Below are 14044 nucleotides of genomic sequence, written 5' to 3'. Positions count from 1 at the left end.
CCACTCTCGATAGAGAGGCATTAACTTAACATGGTAGAGGTTGCCTATGGCTCGAAAATGTATACCCACGCTTAAGCTGGCCCGACAGATACAATTCCTTAAGGAGGCTTAGGCCAACATCCAAAAGGTGGGCAGAAATCCACTTTCGATAAGAGAGGCATTAACTTACCATGGTAGAGGTTGCCTATGGCTCAAAAGTGGTATACCCACGCTTAAGCTGGCCCGACAGATAACGAATTCCTTAAGGAGGCTTAGGCCAACATCCAAAAGGTGGGCAGAAATCTACTTTCGATAAGAGAGGCATTAACTTACAATGGTAGAGGTTGCCTATGGCTCGAAAGTGGTATACCCACGCTTAAGCTGGCCGACAGATACCGAATTCCTTAAGGAGGCTTAGGCCAACATCCCAAAAGGTGGGCAGAAATCCACTTTCGATAAGAGAGGCATTAACTTACCATGGGAGAGGTTGCCTATGGCTCGAAAGTGGTATACCTACGCTTAAGCTGGCCCGATAGATACTGAATTCCTTAAGGAGGCTTAGGCTAGCATCCAAAAGGTGGACAGATATCCACTTTCGATAAGAGAGGCATTAACTTACCATGGTAGACGTTGCCTATGGCTTGAAAGTGGTATACCCACACTTAAGCTGGACCAACAAATACCGAATTCCTTAAGGAGGCTTAGGCTAGCATCCGAAAGGTGGGCAGAAATCCACTTTCGATAAAAGAGGCATTAACTTACATGGTAGAGTTGCCTATGACTCGAAAATGGTATACCCACACTTAAGATGGCCCGACAAATACCGAATTCATTTAGGACTTATTGGCCAGCATCCAACGGTGGTAGAAATCCACTTTCGATAAGAGAGGCATAAACTTATCATGGTAGATGTTGCTTATGGCTTGAAAGTGGTATACTCATGCTTAAATTGTCCCGACAGATACTGAATTCCTTAAGGAGGCTTAGGCCAGCATCCAAAAGGTGGGCAGAAATCCACTTTTGATAAGAGAGGCATTAACTTACAATGGAAGAGTTTGCCTATGGGAAGAAAGTAGTATACCCATGCTTAAGCTGGCCCGACAGATACCGAATTCCTTAAGGAGGCTTAGGCCAACATCCAAAAGGTGGGCAGAAATCCACTTTCGATAAGAGAGGCATTAACTTACCATGGTAGAGGTTGCCTATGGCTCGAAAATGGTATACCTACGCTTAAGCTGGCCCGATACATACCGAATTCCTTAAGGAGGCTTAGGCTAGCATCCAAAAGGTGGACAGATATCCACTTTCGATAAGAGAGGCATTAACTTACCATGGTAGACGTTGCCTATGGCTCGAAAGTGGTATACCCACATTAAGGTGGCCCGACAAAAATACCGAATTCATTTAGGAGGCTTAGCCAGCATCCAAACGGTGGGTAGAAATCCACTTTCGAAAAGAGAGGCATAAACTTATCATGGTAGATGTTGCTTATGGCTCGAAGGTGGTATACCCATGCTTAAACTGGCCCGACAAATACCGAATTCCTTAAGGAGCTTAGGCTAGCATCCAAAGGTGGGCAGATATCCACTTCGATAAGAGAAGCATAAGCTTACCATGGTAGACATTGCATATGGCTTGAAAGTGGTATACCCACACTTAAGCTGACCAACAAATACCGAATTCCGTTTAGTTGGCTTAGGCTAGCATCCAAAAGTTGGGCAAAAATCAAATTTCCATGATAGAGGCATTAACCTTACTATGGTAGAGGTTGCCTATGGCTCAAATTGGTATACCACGCTTAAGCAGGACCCGACAGATACTAAATTCCTTAAAGAGGCTTAGGCCAGCATCCAAAAATGGTGGGCAAAAAACAAAATCCCCGACTTTCCACGATAGAGGCATTAACTTACCATGGTAGAGGTTGCCTATGGCCTCGAAAGTGGTATACCCACGCTTAAGCTGGCCCGACAGATACTAAATTCCTTAAAGAGGCTTAGGCCAGCATCTAAAAGGTGGGCAGAAATCGACTTTCGATGAGAGAGGCATGAACTTACCATGGTAGACGTTGCCTATGGTTCAAAAGTGGTATACCCACATATAGCTGGCCTGACAGATACCGAATTCCTCAAGGAGGCTTAGGCTAGCATCCAAAAGGTGGGCAGATATCCACTTTCGATAAGAGAGGCATGAACTTACAATGGTAGACGTTGCCTATGGCTTGAAAGTGGTATACCCATGCTTAAGCTGGACCAACAAATACCAAATTCCTTAAGGAGGCTTAGGCTAGCATCCGAAAGGTGGGCAGAAATCCACTTTTGATAAGAGAGGCATTAACTTACCATGGTAGAGGTTGCCTATGACTCGAAAGTGGTATACCCACGCTTAAGGTGGCCCAACAAATACCGAATTCATTTAGGAGGCTTAAGCCAGCATCCAAACGGTGGGTAGAAATCCACTTTCGATAAGAGAGGCATTAACTTATCATGGTAGATGTTGCTTATGGCTTGAAAGTGGTATACCCATGATTAAGCTGGCCCGACAGATACCGAATTCCTTAAGGAGCCTTAGGACAGCATCCAAAAGAAGGGCAGAAATCCACTTTCGATAAGAGAGGCATTAACTTACCATGGTAGAGGTTGCTTGTGGCAAGAAAGTGGTATACCCATGCTTAAGCTGGCCCAACAGATACCAAATTCCTTAAGGAGGCTTAGGCCAGCATCCTAAAGGTGGGCAGAAGTCCACTTCGATGTGAGAGGCATTACTTTCCATGGTCGAGGTTCCCTATGGCTAGAAAGTGGTATACCCACGCTTAAGCTGGCCCGACAGATACCGAATTCCTTAAGGAGGCTTAGGCCAGCATCAAAAAGGTGGGCAGAAATCCACTTTCGATAAGAGAGGCATTAACTTACCATGGTAGAGGTTGCCTATGGCTCGAAAGTGGTATACCCACACTTAAGCTGGCCCGACAGATACCGAATTCCTTAAGGAGGCTTAGGCCAATATCCAAAAGGTGGGCAGAAATCTAATTTTGATAAGGGAGGCATTAACTTACCATGGTAGAGGTTGCCTATGACTCAAAAGTGGTATACCTCCGCTTAAGCTGGCCCGACAGATACCGAATTCCTTAAGGAGGCTTAGGCTAGCATCCAAAAGGTGGGCAGAAATCCACATTCGATGAGAGAGGCATGAACTTACCATGGTAGACGTTGCCTATGGGTCAAAAGTGGTATACCCACGTATAGCTGGCCTGACAGATACCGAATTCCTTAAGGAGGCTTAGGCTAGCATCCAAAAGGTGGGCAGATATCCACTTTCGATAAGAGAGGCATGAACTTACCATGGTAGAGGTTGCCTATGGGTCGAAAGTGGTATACCCACGTATAGCTGGCCCGACAGATACCGAATTCCTTAAGGAGGCTTAGGCCAGCATCCAAAAGGTGGGCAGAAATCCACTTTCGATAAGAGAGGCATTAACTTACCATGGTAGATGTTGCCTGTGGCTCGAAAGTGGTATACCCACGCTTAAGCTGGACCTACAAATAACGAATTCCTTAAGGAGGCTTAGGCCAGCATCCAAAAGGTGGCCTGAAATCCACTTTTGATAAGAGAGGCATTAACTTACCATGGTAGAGGTTGCCTATGGCTCGAAAGTGGTATACCCCCGCTGAAGCTGGCCCGACAGATACCGAATTCCTTAAATTGGCTTAGGCCAGCCTCCAAAATGTGGGCAGAAATCCACTTTCGATAAGAGAGGCATTATCTTACCATGGTAGAGGTTGCCTATGTACGCAAGTGGTATACCCATGCTTAAGCTAGTACCCATGCTTAAGCTAAGGAGGCTTAGGCCAGCATCTCAAAGGTGGGCAGAAATCCACTTTCGATAACAGAGGCATTAACTTACAATGGTAGAGGTTGCCTGTGGCTCTGAAGTGGTAAACCCATGCTTAAGCTGGCCAGACAGATAACGAATTCCTTAATGAGGCTTAGGCTAGCATCCAAAAGTTGGGCAGAAATCCACTTTCGATAAGAGAGGCATTAACTTAACATGGTAGAGGTTGCCTATGGCTCGAAAGTGGTATACCCACACTTAAACTGGCCCGACAGATACCGAATTCCTTAAGGAGGCTTAGGCCAGCATCCAAAATGTGGGCAGAAATCCACTTTCGATAAGGTAGGCATTAACTTACCATGGTAGAGGTTGCCTATGGCTCGAAAGTGGTATACCCATGCTTAAGCTGGCCCGACAAATACCGAATTCCTTTAGGAGGCTTAGGCCAGCATCTAAAAGGTGGGCAGAAATCCACTTTCGATAAGAGAGGCATTAACATACAATGGTAGAGGTTGCCTATGGTGGCTCGAAAAGTGGTATACCCATGCTTTAGCTGGCCCGAAAGATCCACCGAATTCCTTAAGGAGCTTAGGCCAGCATCCAAAAGGGTGGGCAGAAATCCACTTTTGATGAGAGAGGTCATTAACTTACCATGTAGAGGTTGCTTGCCAGAAAGTCGTATACCCATGCTTAGCTGGCAACAGTATTTACCCTGCTTAGCTGGATACCAAATTCCTTAAGGAGGCTTAGGCTAGCATCCTAAAGGTGGGCAGAAATCCACTTCGATGAGAGAGGCATTAACTTACCATGGTAGATTGGTTGCCTATGGCTCGAAAGTGGTATACCCATGCTTAAGCTGGCCCAACAGATACCGAATTCCTTAAGGAGGCTTAGGCCAGCATCCAAAAGGTGGGCAGAAATCCACTTTCGATAAGAGAGGCATTAACTTACCATGGTAGAGGTTGCCTATGGCTCGAAAGTGGTATACCCATGCTTAAGTTGGCCTGACAGATACTGAATTCCTTAAGTGAGGCTTAGGCCAGCATCTCAAAGGTGGGCAGAAATCGACTTTCGATAAGAGAAGCATTAACCATGGTAGAGGCTGCCTATGGTACAAAAGTGCTATACCCACACTTAAGCTGGCCCGACAGATACCGAATTTCTTAAGGAGGCTTAGGCTAGCATCCAAAAGGTGGACAGAAATCCACTTTCGATAAGAGAGGCATTAACTTACAATGGTAGAGGTTGCCTATGGTACAAAAGTGCTATACCCACACTTTAACTGGCCCGATAGATACCGAATTCCTTAAGGAGGCTTAGGCCAGCATCCAAAATGTGGGCAGAAATCCACTTTCGATAAGAGAGGCATTAACTTAACATGGTAGAGGTTGCCTATGGCTCGAAAATGGTATACCCACGCTTAAGCTGGCCCGACAGATACCAAATTCCTTAAGGAGGCTTAGGCCAACATCCAAAAGGTGGGCAGAAATCCACTTTCGATAAGAGAGGCATTAACTTACCATGGTAGAGGTTGCCTATGGCTCAAAAGTGGTATACCCACGCTTAAGCTGGCCCGACAGATAACGAATTCCTTAAGGAGGCTTAGGCCAACATCCAAAAGGTGGGCAGAAATCTACTTTCGATAAGAGAGGCATTAACTTACAATGGTAGAGGTTGCCTATGGCTCGAAAGTGGTATACCCATGCTTAAGCTGGCCCGACAGATACCGAATTCCTTAAGGAGGCTTAGGCCAGCATCCAAAATGTGGGCAGAAATCCACTTTCGATAAGAGAGGCATTAACTTACCATGGTAGAGGTTGCCTATGGCTCGAAAGTGGTATACCCACGCTTAAGCTGGCCCGACAGATACCGAATTCCTTAAGGAGGCTTAGGCCAACATCCAAAAGGTGGGCATAAATCCACTTTCGATAAGAGAGGCATTAACTTACCATGGGAGAGGTTGCCTATGGCTCGAAAGTGGTATACCTACGCTTAAGCTGGCCCGATAGATACTGAATTCCTTAAGGAGGCTTAGGCTAGCATCCAAAAGGTGGACAGATATCCACTTTCGATAAGAGAGGCATTAACTTACCATGGTAGACGTTGCCTATGGCTTGAAAGTGGTATACCCACACTTAAGCTGGACCAACAAATACCGAATTCCTTAAGGAGGCTTAGGCTAGCATCCGAAAGGTGGGCAGAAATCCACTTTCGATAAAAGAGGCATTAACTTACCATGGTAGAGGTTGCCTATGACTCGAAAGTGGTATACCCACACTTAAGATGGCCCGACAAATACCGAATTCATTTAGGAGGCTTAGGCCAGCATCCAAACGGTGGGTAGAAATCCACTTTCGATAAGAGAGGCATAAACTTATCATGGTAGATGTTGCTTATGGCTTGAAAGTGGTATACTCATGCTTAAACTGTCCCGACAGATACTGAATTCCTTAAGGAGGCTTAGGCCAGCATCCAAAAGGTGGGCAGAAATCCACTTTCGATAAGAGAGGCATTAACTTACAATGGAAGAGTTTGCCTATGGGAAGAAAGTAGTATACCCATGCTTAAGCTGGCCCGACAGATACCGAATTCCTTAAGGAGGCTTAGGCCAACATCCCAAAAGGTGGCAGAAATCCCACTTTCGATAAGAGAGGCATTAACTTACCATGGTAGAGGTTGCCTATGGCTCGAAAATGGTATACCTACGCTTAAGCTGGCCCGATAGATACCGAATTCCTTAAGGAGGCTTAGGCTAGCATCCAAAAGGTGGACAGATATCCACTTTCGATAAGAGAGGCATTAACTTACCATGGTAGACGTTGCCTATGGCTCGAAAGTTGTATACCCACACTTAAGCTGGACCAACAAATACCGAATTCCTTAAGGAGGCTTAGGCTAGCATCCGAAAGGTGGGCAGAAATCCACTTTCGATAAAAGAGGCATTAACTTACCATGGTAGAGGTTGCCTATGACTCGAAAGTGGTATACCCACACTTAAGGTGGCCCGACAAATACCGAATTCATTTAGGAGGCTTAGGCCAGCATCCAAACGGTGGGTAGTAATCCACTTTCGATAAGAGAGGCATAAACTTATCATGGTAGATGTTGCTTATGGCTTGAAAGTGGTATACCCATGCTTAAACTGGCCCGACAAATACCGAATTCCTTAAGGAGGCTTAGGCTAGCATCCAAAAGGTGGGCAGATATCCACTTTCGATAAGAGAAGCATAAGCTTACCATGGTAGACGTTGCATATGGCTTGAAAGTGGTATACCCACACTTAAGCTGGACCAACAAATACCGAATTCCTTTAGTTGGCTTAGGCTAGCATCCAAAAGTTGGGCAAAAATCAACTTTCCATGATAGAGGCATTAACTTACTATGGTAGAGGTTGCCTATGGCTCAAAATTGGTATACCCACGCTTAAGCAGGCCCGACAGATACTAAATTCCTTAAAGAGGCTTAGGCCAGCATCCAAAAGGTGGGCAAAAATCCACTTTCCACGATAGAGGCATTAACTTACCATGGTAGAGGTTGCCTATGGCCTCGAAAGTGGTATACCCACGCTTAAGCTGGCCCGACAGATACTAAATTCCTTAAAGAGGCTTAGGCCAGCATCTAAAAGGTGGGCAGAAATCGACTTTCAATGAGAGAGGCATGAACTTACCATGGTAGACGTTGCCTATGGTTCAAAAGTGGTATACCCACGTATAGCTGGCATGACAGATACCGAATTCCTCAAGGAGGCTTAGGCTAGCATCCAAAAGGTGGGCAGATATCCACTTTTGATAAGAGAGGCATTAACTTACCATGGTTGAGGTTGCCTATGACTCGAAAGTAGTATACCCAAGTTTAAGCTGGCCCGACAGATACCAAATTATATAAGGAGGCTTAGGCCAGCATCCAAAAGATGGGCAAAAATCCACTTTCCATGATAGAGGCATTAACTTACCATGGTCGAGGTTGCCTATGGCTCAAAAGTGGTATACCCAAGTATAGCTGGCCTGACAGATAGCGAATTCCTTAAGAATGGTTCAGGCTAGCATCCAAAAGATGGGCAGATATCCACTTTCGATAAGAGAGGCATGAACTTATCATGGTAGACATTGCGTATGGCTCAAAAGTGGTATACCCATGCTTAAGTTGGACCAACAAATACCGAATTCCTTAAGGAGGCTTAGGCTAGCATCCGAAAGGTGGGCAGAAATCCACTTTCGATAAGAGAGGCATTAACTTACCATGGTAGAGGTTTGCCTATCTCTCGAAAGTGGTATACCTACGCTTAAGGTGGCTCGACAAATACCAAATTCATTTAGGAGGCTTAGGCCAGCATCCAAAAAATGGGTAGAAATCCACTTTCGATAAGAGAGGGATTAACTTATCATGGTAGATGTTGCTTATGGCTTGAAAGTGGTATACCCATGCTTAAGCTGGCCCGACAGATACCGAATTCCTCAAGGAGGCTTAGGCCAGCATCCATAAGGTGGGCAGAAATCCACTTTCGATAAGAGAGGCATTAACTTACCATGGTAGAGGTTGCCTATGGCTCGAAAGTGGTATACCCATGCTTAAGCTGGCCCGACAGATACCAAATTCCTTAAGGAGGCTTAGGCCAGCATCCAAAAGGTGGGCAGAAATCCACTTTCAATGAGAGAGGCATTAACTTACCATGGTAGAGGTTGCCTATGGCTCTAAAGTGGTATACCCATGCTTTAACTGGCCTGACAGATACCGAATTCCTTAAAGAGGCTTAGGCCAGCATCCAAAAGGTGCAGAAATCCACTTTTGATAAGAGAGGCATTAACTTACCGTGGTAGAGGTTGACTATGGCTCGAAAGTGGTATACCCAAGCTTAAGCTGGCCCGAAAGATACCGAATTCCTTAAGGAGGCTTAGGCCAGTATCCAAAAGGTGGGCAGAAATCCACTTTTGATAAGAGAGGCATTAACTTACAATGGTAGAGGTTGCCTATGGCTCGAAAGTGGTATACCCATGCTTTAACAGGCCTGACAGATACCGAATTTCTGAAGGAGGCTTAGGCCAGCATCCAAAAGTTGCAGAAATCCACTTTTGATAAGGGAGGCATTAACTTACTATGGTATAGGTGGCCTATGACTCAAAAGTGGTATACCCACTCTTAAGCTGGCCCGACAAATACCGAATTCCTTAAGAAGGCTTAGGCCAGTAGCCAAAAGGAGGGCAGACGTCCACTTTTGATAAGAGAGGCATTAACTTACCATGGTAGAGTTTGCCTATGGCTCGAAAGTGGTATACCCAAGTTTAAGCTGGCCCGATAGATACTAAATTACATAAGGAGGCTTAGGCCAGCATCCAAAAGGTGGGTAAAAATCCACTTTCCATGATAGAGGCATTAACTTACCATGGTAGAGGTTGCCTATGGCTCGAAATTGGTATACCCATGCTTAAGTTGGCCCGACAGATACTAAATTCCTTAAAGAGGCTTAGGCCACCATCTAAAAGGTGGGCAGAAATCCACTTTCGATGAGAGAGGCATTAACTTACCATGGTAGAGGTTGCCTATGGGTCGAAAGTGGTATACCTACGTATAGCTGGCCTGACAGATACCGAATTCCTTAAGGAGGCTTAGGCTAGCATCCAAAAGGTGGGCAGATATCCACTTTCGATAAGAGAAGCATAAACTTACCATGGTAGACGTTGCATGTGGCTTGAAAGTGGTATACCCACACATAAGCAGGACCAACAAATACCGAATTCCTATAGTTGCCTTAGGCTAGCATCCAAAAGTTGGGCAAAAATCAAAAAGTGGTATACCCATGCTTAAGCTGGCCCGACAGATACCAAATTCCTTAAGGAGGCTTAGGCCAGCATCCAAAAGGTGGGCAGAAATCGACTTTCGATGATAGAGGCATTAACTTACCATGGTAGAGGTTGCCTATGGCTCGAAAGTGGTATACCCATGCTTATGCTGGCCCAACAGATACCGAATTCCTTAAGGAGGCTTAGGCCAGCATCCAAAAGGTGGGCAGAAATCCTCTTTCGATAAGAGAGGCATTAACTTACCATGGTAGAGGTTGGCTATAGCTCGAAATTGGTATACCCATTCTTAAGGTGGCCCGACAGATACCGAATTCCTTAATTAAGGAGGCTTAGGCCAGTATCCAAAAGGTGGGCAGAAATCCACTTTTTATAAGGGAGGCATTAACTTACCATGGTAGAGGTTGCCTATGGCTCGAAAGTGGTATACCTACGCTTAAGCTGGCCCGACAGATACCGAATTCCTTAAGGAGGCTTAGGCCAGCATCCAAAAGGTGGGCACAAATCCACTTTCGATGAGAGAGGCATTAACTTACCATGGTAGAGGTTGCCTATGGCTCGAAAGTGGTATACCCACGTATAGCTGGCCCGACAGATACCGAATTCCTCAAGGAGGCTTAGGCCAGCATCCAAAAGGTGGGCAGAAATGCTCTTTCGATAAGAGAGGCAATAACTTACCATAGTAGATGTTGCCTATGGCTCGAAAGTGGTATACCCACTCTTAAGCTGGACCTACATATACCGAATTCCTTAAGGAGGCTTAGGCCAGCATCCAAAAGGTGGGCAGAAATCCACTTTCGATAGGAGAGGCATTAACTTACCATGGTAGAGGTTGCCTATGGCTTGAAAGTGGTATACTCACGCTTAAGCTGGCCCGACAGATACCGAATTCCTTAAGGAGGCTTAGGCCAGCATCCAAAAGGAGGGCAGAAATCCACTTTCGATAAGAGAGGCATTAACTTACCAATATAGAGGTTGCCTATGGCTCGAAAGTGGTATACCCACGCTGAAGCTGGCCCGACAGATACCGAATTCCTTAAGGAGGCTTAGGCCAGCATCCAAAAGGAGGGCAGAAATCCACTTTCGATAAGAGAGGCATTATCTTACCATGGTAGAGGTTGCCTATGGTACGGAAGTGGTATAACCATGCTTAAGCTGGCCCGACAGATAAAAGAATTCCTTAAGGAGGCTTAGGCCAACATCCAAAATGTGGGCAGAAATCCTCACTTTCGATAAGAGAGGCATTAACTTACCATGGTAGAGGTTGCCTATGGCTCGAAAGTGGTATACCCACGCTTAAGATGGCCCGACAGATACCGAATTCCTTAAGGAGGCTTAGGCCAGCATCCAAAAGGAGGGCAGAAATCCACTTTCGATAAGAGAGGCATTATCTTACCATGGTAGAGGTTGCCTATGGTACGGAAGTGGTATAACCATGCTTAAGCTGGCCCGACAGATAAAAGAATTCCTTAAGGAGGCTTAGGCCAACATCCAAAATGTGGGCAGAAATCCACTTTCGATAAGAGAGGCATTAACTTACAATGGTAGAGGTTGCCTATGGCTCGAAAGTGGTATACCCATGCTTAAGCTGGCCCGACAGATACCGAATTCCTTAAGGAGGCTTAGGCCAGCATCCAAAATGTGGGCAAAAATCCACTTTCGATAAGAGAGGCATTAACTTACCATGGTAGAGGTTGCCTATGGCTCGAAAGGGGTATACCCACGCTTAAGCTGGCCCGACCGATACTGAATTCCTTAAGGAGGCTTAGGCCAACATCCAAAAGGTGGGCAATAATCCACTTTCGATAAGAGAGGCATTAACTTACAACGGTAGAGGTTGCCTATGGCTCGAAAGTGGTATACCCATGCTTAAGCTGGCCCGACAGATAACGAATTCCTTTAGGAGGCTTAGGCCAGCATCCAAAATGTGGGCAGAAATCCACTTTCATTAAGAGAGGCATTAACTTACCATGGTAGAGGTTGCCTATGGCTCGAAAGTGGTATAACCACGCTTAAGCTGGCTCGACAGATGCCGAATTCCTCAAGTATGCTTAGGCCAACATCCAAAAGTGGGCGGGAGAAATCCACTTTCGATAAGAGAGGCATTAACTTACCATGGTAGAGGTTGTCATGGCTCGAAAGTGGTATACCTACTCTTAAGCTAGCCCGATAGATACCGAATTTCTTAAGGAGGCTTAGGCCAACATCCAAAAGGTGGGCAGAAATCCACTTTCGATAAGAGAGGCATTAACTTACAATGGTAGAGGTTGCCTATGGCTCAAAAGTGGTATACCCATGCTTAAGCTGGCCCGACAGATACCGAATTCCTTAAGGAGGCTTAGGCCAGCATCCAAAAGGTGGGAAGAAATCCACTTTCGATTAGAGAGGCATTAACTTACCATAGTAGAGGCTGCCTATGGGTTGAAAGTGCTATACCCATGTATTAGCTCTGGCTCGACAGATACCGAATTCCTTAAGGAGGCTTAGGTTACCATCCAGAAGTTGGGCAGAAATCCACTTTCGATAAGAAAGGCATTAACTTACCATGCTGGAGGTTGCTTATGGCACGAAAGTAGTATACCCACACTTATGAAAGCCTGATTGATACTGAATTCCGTAAGGAGGCTTAGGCCAGCACCCAAATGGTGGGCATAAATCCAGTTTTACCAAAGTAATTAGTTGAGCTTGTTAATGAGTCGTTCAATATGACTAGCAGCTAGTCGAATTTGATGGACTCTACCTGCGATAGTGATTAGATCTGTTTTTTTTTTCTACCTTCCTGGCAGTGCAATGAGTGTGACACCCACTTCTTTTGGTAATTCCTCTAGTGTCCTCCCCTGGGTTCCATTGATAGCTTTATGGAATTTCCTCGGGACATCCAGTTCAGCTATCACTTCTCCATCCGTTTCCTCAATCCATCTAAGTTTTACCTTTTCCCCTCTGAAGATTATACAGTTGTCCTCCTGTTGAGGGGGAAGTCTTGTAAAACGCGAGAAGACACTTTTGTTTGGCTTAGGCTGATCTGGTTCCAAGTCGAAGGTGATCCGTTTTCGATCAGCCTTTTTAACCTGTTGGGGCTTTTTGCTCCCCGTGTCATCCTTGTGGGCATCTTTCTCTACAACTCCTTGGTCTTCTCTTTTTGTTTCTTTTGCTCTTTTCTTTACAGTTACAACAACTTTTTCGTCTTCCTTCTGTTCCTCTTTAGCCTGCAGCTTTCCTTGGAGTAAGTTTCTGTTTAGGGTCACTTTTCTTTTCGCAGGTCGTCCTTGGTTTTCCAACGTTTCCTCATCATTACCGAGATGACTGACTTGCTGTGGAAGAGGGACGCTCTCCTCAGGTAGATCTTCCTCTGAGGCTTCGTTCTCTTCCTCTTCCACAGGCTTGGACAACTTATTTTCGAGGAAACTGATCTTCTCCTTTAATCCATCTAGTTCGGTCAGTAGAGCTTTTTGCTGTTCGCCTCGCACGAAGTCGTTCATCTTTGCCTCCATTAGTTCTTTTTGTAATCTGCCGTTCTCTTCAGACATCTCTGCGATGATATGAGCTTGTTCTTTAATATCCTTTTCCAATTCTTCTTTCTCTTTCAGAAGTTGTGATTGCCTCTCCATCTGGGCTCGGTTTCTTCCTTTGCCCTTTCCCAGCTCTTCTTTCATCAGGCGATTTGATTCCTCCATTTCATCGGTTTTGTGTTTTCTATGCCGCTCATTCATTTCCTTGAGATCAGTAATAGTTTTGTTCGCTGATTCCTTCTCTTTCTCCTTTATTTTTTGAAGGCCTTCATATTTATAGTAGAGGAGGTCAAACTTCGTTTCCATCTCCTCTTCCTTTTTCTTAAAATGAGCATTTTCTTCAATCAGTTTTTCTATTGCCTCTAATTTATTCGCGTTGTCTGGTTCACTTGTCTTTTCAGTCAACTTTCGATTTTCCTCCTCAGTTTCCTCGGTTTGATCAAGTGAACTATCCATCGACGACCTATCATTGTTTTGCTCTTCGTCATCAGAATCAGTTTCCTGCTTCTTATTACTTAGTAAGTAATTAAACATGAGCACAATTCCTGCCAAGATCAGATACATTCCAAAATAAACACAGACATGACCAAGTTGGACTTTTGCCAATTCTTTTTCCAGAGTTCGGGCCACGGATTCACACTGTTGTAATTCCTGTCTGGATTTCCAAAGTCTTTCAACACGAGGGAAGAAGGACAATATCCGACGAAGGACTGCAACGGGCGAAGATTCCATGGTTTCCTTAACGAAGTGAGGCCTCTCAGGTAGAAGCCAGGAGATCATCCTAAATATTTGAGGACTCCTTCAGGGTATCCAAACGTCCTTCAAGTTCGAAGGTATACTGCTCGCAACCAACAAGCCGGTGCTGAACACCGCTTTCAAGACGAGCGAATGTATTAACTCCTACGAACACAGCTCCTAATACAACCAACACG

General features: G+C 45.2%; 1 protein-coding gene across 1 annotated transcript; it reads right to left on the bottom strand.

Moving 5' to 3' along the window:
* Positions 1-12374: 12374 nt before the first annotated feature.
* LOC135210661 (cilia- and flagella-associated protein 251-like) lies at positions 12375-13892 on the bottom strand. The gene has a single exon (XM_064243444.1). The coding sequence runs from the start codon at positions 13890-13892 to the stop codon at positions 12375-12377; it is 1518 nt and encodes a 505-aa protein (XP_064099514.1).
* Between the last annotated feature and the right edge of the window lie 152 nt (positions 13893-14044).

This window comes from Macrobrachium nipponense, chromosome 4, assembly GCF_015104395.2.
Source record: "Macrobrachium nipponense isolate FS-2020 chromosome 4, ASM1510439v2, whole genome shotgun sequence".
NCBI classification, from domain to species: domain Eukaryota; kingdom Metazoa; phylum Arthropoda; class Malacostraca; order Decapoda; family Palaemonidae; genus Macrobrachium; species Macrobrachium nipponense.
This window is presented reverse-complemented; position numbering and strand designations above follow the sequence as displayed.

Bases quoted from the DNA above. Each gene is read 5' to 3' on its own strand.
- LOC135210661 (XM_064243444.1), bottom strand. From the start codon at position 13,892: ATGATCTCCTGGCTTCTACCTGAGAGGCCTCACTTCGTTAAGGAAACC.